This window comes from Leguminivora glycinivorella, chromosome 9, assembly GCF_023078275.1.
Source record: "Leguminivora glycinivorella isolate SPB_JAAS2020 chromosome 9, LegGlyc_1.1, whole genome shotgun sequence".
Taxonomy (NCBI): Eukaryota; Metazoa; Arthropoda; class Insecta; order Lepidoptera; family Tortricidae; genus Leguminivora; species Leguminivora glycinivorella.
The window spans coordinates 25,665,514-25,672,803 of NC_062979.1; the positions used below are offsets into that span (position 1 = coordinate 25,665,514).

Sequence of the window (7,290 nt, forward strand, 5' to 3'; positions counted from 1 at the left end):
CCTTGCCGTGGTGAAGGGGCTTGCGTGCCACTCCAGGACCCTCAGGGCTATGCCGGACAGGGCCTCCCAAACCGGACAGGCCTGAAGGCGAGGGAGGCCAGACTAAGAGCAGCACACGGGGGCGGCTCCGCGTGTCCCTCTGAAGTCAGCAGAGGGCACAGTGCGAGCTGCCAGGTGTCCCCCGGGATGGAGTCGGGGCTCTATGTGAGCTACCGGAGGCGTGCCCAGGCCGCCTGGCGCGGCGTCGTTGGCTACGGCCACCGTCGGGCAACCCGCAACCCGCACTGAGCGGACCGGGGGCCTCCCTCACTGAGGAGGAAGGCCAAGTGGAGTAAACCACTATAAAAATCCCCAATCCCAAAAGGTTTGCGGCGTGCCGATGGGATGCGTGGCTGGGGAGCCCAGTCACAAGCGCCACACTAAAGGGGGCATACCCCTTAAAAATAAGCAAAAATGAGTGGTCAACCTAGCGTACAACTACCCCCAGGAGGTCTCAATCCTCCGTGTCACCACAGAACGGGCATCCGTACTAGATGCCCGTACTGTGGTGACATGCCGCCCGTCGTATTCTGGGGGGGCACACCACTCTAGGATCAACTCCAACGACACTGGCAAGCGTTCAACGGATACCGATGCTCACGAACCGGATTTGTTGTAGGATACGTGGAGGAGGTGACGTGGATGAGGGCTGGGACCGAGCCCTCCCGAAGCCTGCACACGGAGGAGGAGATGCGGTCGAGGAGGCGGTGGGTACCCCGTCCTCACCCGGGCTTGCCCTGCCTCTTCGGCCGTCCCAACGGGGTACCGCCCACTGCAGGATGCGCTCAGGCGTTATATTCGCTATCCCGCGTCCGGCCGCAAGCGGGGCAGAGGATGCGCCTGTACCCACAGGGTTCAGGCAGTTTGTGCGTCCTTCCACGCCGAACCGAACGCGAATCTTCACGGGGAGAGTTCCGGCACCCGCGGAGTGGAGGCGTCCATGTCGCCTGAGAGAGGAGTACTTCATCCCCATCAAGGCTCGACAGACGCGACTTGTTTGGCGAAGGGCGACCGACACCGGCGACTCGGAAGGCTCGGTGGAAATGGGTCCCCAAAAGGCGCACGCGGCGCCTTCGACCTCAGACATGCCCTCGAAGTTCTGGGGCTCGAGGCCGAAGCAGCTTGCGGATGAACTCGCGCTGCTTCCGGCTCCAGAGAGCGACGCCGGGACTCTTGCTGGGCACACCGCGAGGCAAGAAAGGCAAAGGGGGCGCCGCCTGCGGCCCAGAAACAAGCCTGATACGCTGGGCCAAGCACCTGTTGTCCTGATCGAGCGTATTAGGCTCAGCTTGCGCTCGCCGACAGCCAGAACGCAGGAGACGGACGTGACCGACGGCACTGGGAGCGCCAACACTCCCAATGCGGGTGCCGAGTCGGACTCAGGGCGAAGTGGGGGCTCGACGCACGACGCGGGACTTGCCGAGGCGAAGCGGGAGCTCAACCGCCTCGAACCAGGAGGAGGTGTAGCGCAAGGCAACGAGGAATTGGCAAAGCCTCACGCGGTCGCTGGCGCCGGGCGGGTCCCCAAAGAGTGGCGGGACGATCCCGGAGCCCACCAAGCAAAGACGGGGCGGACAACAGTGCGGCGATCGCTCCACCAAAGGGTGCAGAGCAGCCTCAGGACAGTGGAGCTGGTGGCCACTGGGTCCGCTAACCTAAAGGGGACCTTCGTACGGGCCCTCAAGTTGGCTGTCGCGTCAATCGGGGAAGCGGTCGAAGACCTGAAGGAGCTTACTTCCTCCGAAGAGACGCGACGGCTACGAAGGCAGAATGCCAAGCTGAGGTGGAGGTGACAGACCTGCGCTCCGAAGTGGAGGAGCTAAAAGCGGAGCTCCGGGCCCACTTTAAAGCAGGCCCCATCTCCGGCTCTACTCAAAGAGGCGCCACAGCCACCCGCAATACGGACCCGTTCCCGAGGAGGACGAGCTGGTCGGAGCGGTCGCGGCCAGGGTGGAGCCGGATGCTGGATGAGAGGCTCGGAGCCCTGGAGCGTGAGGGCAGGATTCTGCCAGCCAAAGCCCAAGACAGCCTGGCTGCCACCTGGGGACGACAGACGGAACAAATGGCCACACGAGGGGAAAACGGTAGTACCAACGCCCACCCGTGGTCCCCCAATTACACCGTTGAACCCCAAAAGGGCGACAAAAAGAAAAGGCAAGGGCAAAAAGAGCGCGCCAAGAAAACTATCCGAGAAGGTCACTGCCACTGAGAGACCCTCTCCGTCCGCGACTGAACCCGCTACGTCCACTGACGAAGGCTGGAAGGTGGCGGTCGGTGGTAGGGAAGAAGGAAAAGAAAGCCCAAGCTGCGAAAGTACCTCGCGAGCCTCGTCCATTGCCTGCTGCTCCGGCGAGCATAGACAAGGGCTGGACCTGATTGGGTAAAAAGGGTAGAAAGAAGAAGGCAATTGGTCCCCCGACGCAGCGAGCAGCTCCCAAGAAGAAGGCCCGCAAACTGAGGGCTCCACGTTCAGCGGCAATTGTCTTAACTCTGAAGCCGGAAGCTGAGGGGAGGAAAAACCACCTATAGAGACATTCTCAAGGAGGCCAGATCAAAAATTGATCTAAACGAACTGCAGATCGAAGGAGTTCGTTTCAAGAGGGCAGTTACAGGGGCTACAATTATTGAGGTCCCTGGTGCTACCAGTGGCAACAAAGCAGATGCTCTGGCCAATAAGCTGAGAGAAACGCTGAACAATGAGGATATTTCTAGTCTCCAGGCCAACAAAAACCGCTGAAGTGCGCATCTCAGGGCTGGACGACTCTGTTACGCCCGAGGATGTAAAAGAAGCCGTAAGCAAATCGGGCGGGTGTCACTCTGACCAGATAAAGTGTGGAGAAATCCGCCAAGACCCTCAGGCCTGGGTTCTGTTTGGGTCCGCTGCCCGATTATGGTGGCTAAGAAGCTGACTAACAGCGGCCGATTACTTGTTGGGTGGGTGTCAGCAAGGGGTGCGGTTGCTTGACCAAAAGCCTATGCGCTGCTACCGTTGCCTTGAAGCCGGTCACGTGCGGGCGCACTGTAAGGCTCAAGAGAATCGCAGTGACCTGTGTTACCGCTGCGGCCAGTCTGGTCACAAGGCGGCCACATGCTCTGCCTCGCCGCACTGCGCCGTCTGCGCGGCAGCTAATAAACATGAGCAGAGCATACAGTGGGAAGCAAGTTACCGATGCTTCCAAAATTAAGAAGAAGGGGAACAGAAATCGTGGAAGCTCTCAAGCCCCATCGCAATCTGTCCCACCAACCCGACACAAATAGTGCGACCGAGGAAGCGCAGGCAGTGCAAATGGAAATCGCATAATATGGCGCTCAAATTTGTACAGGTAGACCTTAACCACTGCCTTGTTGCTCAGGATCTTCTGTTCCAGAGCATGGCGCAGTGGGCAGCACACGTGGCAATCATCTCCGAGCCCTACCACATCCCCCAAAGGGACAATTGGGCAGGGGATCACGATGGCTCGGTGGCAGTAATTGCTCAACTGCCACAAATGGCTCAGCACCATTGGAAACAGTGGAGAAAGGCAAAGGAGTACGTGGCTGTGCTCCTTGGGGGCATTACAGTGATCAGCGCCTATTTTTCTCCAAACAGAAGTGTGGCTGAATTTGAAGCCTTCTTAGAAGAAATAGGACTGGTCATTGGTCGGTGCAACCCGCGCCCCGTGCTAGTTGCCGGTGACCTTAACGCTAAATCCGTGATGTGGGGATCGCCGTCAACGAACGCACGTGGTCGAGAATTGGAAGAGTGGACAGTCACGGCAGGTCTGGCCGTGCTAAATCGAGGCTCAGTCGATACCTGCGTACGGCAACGGGGAGGCTCCATTGTCGATGTGACATTTGCCAATGCTGCTCTTGCGCGCCGTATTCAGGAATGGGAGGTGCCCGAAAGTGTGGAGACATTATCGGATCATCGTTACATACGATTCAATGTCTCTTCACTCTCGGATACTCAGAACGGTCCCATTAGCAAATCTTTGCCGGGCGATGGACCACGATGGGCATTAAAACGCCTTGACAGGGAGGCGCTTCTTCTTGCCGCCGAGGTGCAGGCGTGGAACCCGGTCCAAGGGGACCCTACTGATGTAGAGGCCGAGGCTAAATGGCTGGGCACGACCATTACCAGCATCTGCGATGCCGCAATGCCTCGAACTAAGCCCCCTTCCTACTAGACGTCAAGCCTACTGGTGGTCTCCGGAGCTTGCTAAACTGAGAGAGTCATGTGTTGCAGCGAGGCGCCGTTATAGTCACCAGCGAAGGCTCGGGCTCCGAAACCCTACTCGGGAGACGGAATTGTACGCAGTATACAGGGGCGATGCGAAAACCCTGCATATCGCCATAAAACGGGCAAAGAGGCTTCATATCGGGAGATGCTCGAGACACTAAATAATGATCCTTGGGGGCGACCATATAAAATGGTCAGAAACAAACTTCGCCCATGGGCCCCACCCCTAACGCGTAGTCTGGAGCCGAATCTCCTAAGAGATATAGTGGTAGCGCTTTTCCCGGCCTGTGATAACTTCACACCACCGGCAATGGCGCCCCCCGCCGCGGTCGAAGATGACGAGGAGGAGACACCTGAGGTGTCTGGTGACGAACTCGGAGCAGCTGTGCTTAGACTCAGTGCTAAAAACAAAGCTCCTGGGCCTGACGGCATACCTGGCCGCGCCGTAGTCTTGGCCAGCAACGCCCTAGAGTCCACGACTGCTGCGCATTTTCACAGCTTGCCTTCAACAGGGCAGGTTTCCAAGTCAATGGAAAATAGGCAAGCTGGTGCTACTGAAGAAGGAAGGGCGCCCGGCGGACTCCCCATCTGCCTACCGCCCGAATTGTTCTACTTGATGAGATCGCATAGCTCTTTGAGCGCATAATAGCCGGCCGTCTTATCAAGCACCTTGCCCGCGTAGGGCCTAACGTAGCAGATTGCCAATTTGGGTTCCGCAGTGGACGTTCAACAGTCGGCGCTATTCAGTGGGTGAAGGCCCTGGCTGATGAGGCTGTGTCCCGGGGCGAAGTCATCCTGGCGGTGTCCCTGGACATATCAAACATATCAACTCCCTACCGTGGGGCTGCGTTAAGGAGGCGCTGCGGCACTGCGGCTGTTCTTGGGCTACTTAAAGCGGACAGTTGACCGTATCTTTCAGACAGATCCGTCACTTACCCGGGACGGGAAAAGTGGACAAGATACCCAATGTCCTGCGGGGTTCCACAGGGGTCGGTTCTAGGACCACTTCTGTGGAACATCGGGTATGATTGGGTTTTGCGAGGAGCAAACTTAGACAGCCTAAACCTCACATGCTACGCCGATGACACCCTAGTGACTGCCAGTGGGAAAACCTTTAGGAGGCCGCCATACTGGCAACGGCTGGAGTCGCTCATGTTGTCGGTCGCATCCAGCGATTGGGGTTAAAGGTGGCCCTTCATAAATCGGAGGCTCTATACTTTCATGGGCCCCGTAATGCGCCACACCGCCGGAGGCATATTGTGGTGGGTGGAACCCGGATCACGACGTCAAGCCCACCATGAAGTACCTTGGTCTCACGCTTGACGAAGAAAGCCGATGGGATTTCCGCGCGCACTTCAAGTGCCTAATGCCGAAGCTGATGGGAGCAGCTGGCGCTCTAGGACGTATACTCCCAAATGCAGAGGCCAGAGCGTCGTGTCGACAGCTGTACACCGGGGTTGTTAAATCTATGGCCCTGTACGGAGCTCCAGTCTGGGCGGACATTTTAAAGAGGGAACAGGTGGCCATGCTCCGCGCACCGCAGAAGGCGATCACTACCAGAGCCATAAGGAGTACCGTACCATCTCGTTTGAAGCGGCATGTGTGCTGGCAGGGTCTCTACCGTGGGACCTAGAGGCGGAGAGCCCTCGCAGCGGTTTACCGTTGGCGCGAGGAGGCGCACCGCAATGGAGACTCGCCAGCACCGAGAGAAGTTATGGGGCGGAGAGACGCAATCCGATTGGAAATGGTGGGAATGTGGGAGCAAAGGCTAACGCAGCCCAGTGCAGGCCACCTCACCATCGAAGCGATTCGTCCTGTCCTCAAAAAGTGGCTTGACCGGACACACGGTGCGCTGACCTTTCCGGCTTACACACAAATACTCTCGGGACATGGATGTTTCGGGAAGTATCTTAAGGACATAGCCGGAAGGGAAGTAACCGCAGGGTGCCACCACTGCGACTGCCTGGAGGACACTGCGCAGCACACCTTGAAAGTGTGCCCAGCATGGAGAGGAGGAACGCAGCACTCTGGAAGCTGAGGTCGGCCATGACCTCTCTCTGCCCTCCATGGTCCGAAAGATGGTGGACAGCGACAGGTCATGGAAAGCTGTGCTGGACTTCTGTCAAGCGGTCATGGCACGGAAAGGGAATGTGGCGGAGCGTGGCAGGAAGACGATCCAGCCTCCCAACCAATACGCCGGAAGCGCGTGGGGCGGCGGCGACTGGCGTATGACCGCCGACTGCCCCCTTAGGGGCCTGTGGAGTGACAGACTCGAGGGACGTCTGTCGCCTACATAGGGGTCCCTGGGGCAACCAGTGCGCTGCAGGTGTAGCGCACTTACTGAATGGTGATTTGGAGGGAGATGGACTGGAGATCCTCCACAGATGTATGTCCGGAATACGGAACGCCGCTGGCGAGGTTGCGGAAGAAGTGAAAAAACGTGCCTGTGACCTCGCCTTATAGCCCAGAGGCGGAAATCGAGGGGTTTTTAGTGGGTACACCATGGGTCTCATCCAGCCTACCTATGTAGAGTCCCACACTGCCGTCCTAGGCCAGTCCCGCGCCTGGGACGGTATGCGTAATGCATTTTCCCCTCGTAAAAAAAAAAAAAAAAAAAAAAAAAGGGTTAGGTTAGGTTCCCCTTCGACGTGTTGCCCCCCTTCGACGTGTTGCCACCTTCGTCGTGTTGCCCCCCTTCGACGTGTTGCCCCCTTCGACGTGTTGCCCCCCTTCGACGTGTTGCCCCCCTTCGACGTGTTGCCCCTTCGACGTGTTGCCACCGTGGTGAAGGGGCTTGCGATACCCTCCGACCCTCGGGGCTGTGCCGGACAGGGCCTCCCAAACCGGACAGGCCTGAGGCGAGAGGCCAGACTAAGAGCAGCACACGGGGGGCGGCTCCCGCGTGTCCCTCTGAAGTCAGCAGAGGGCACAGTGCGAGCTGCCAGGTGTCCCCCCGGGATGGAGTCGGGGCTCCATGAGCTACCGGAGGCGTGCCCACGCCGTATGGGTTGGTTGTGGGGCAGGGGTACTTG

General features: G+C 58.5%; 1 protein-coding gene across 1 annotated transcript; it reads left to right on the top strand.

Annotated features, from left to right (window-relative positions):
- The first annotated feature begins 2,735 nt into the window (after positions 1–2,735).
- Positions 2,736–4,205, top strand: LOC125229372. The gene is made up of 2 exons (XM_048134193.1): positions 2,736–2,831; positions 3,363–4,205. Exons 1-2 carry the CDS (start codon positions 2,736–2,738, stop codon positions 4,203–4,205), a joined length of 939 nt encoding a protein of 312 aa, XP_047990150.1.
- The last annotated feature ends 3,085 nt before the right edge of the window (positions 4,206–7,290 follow it).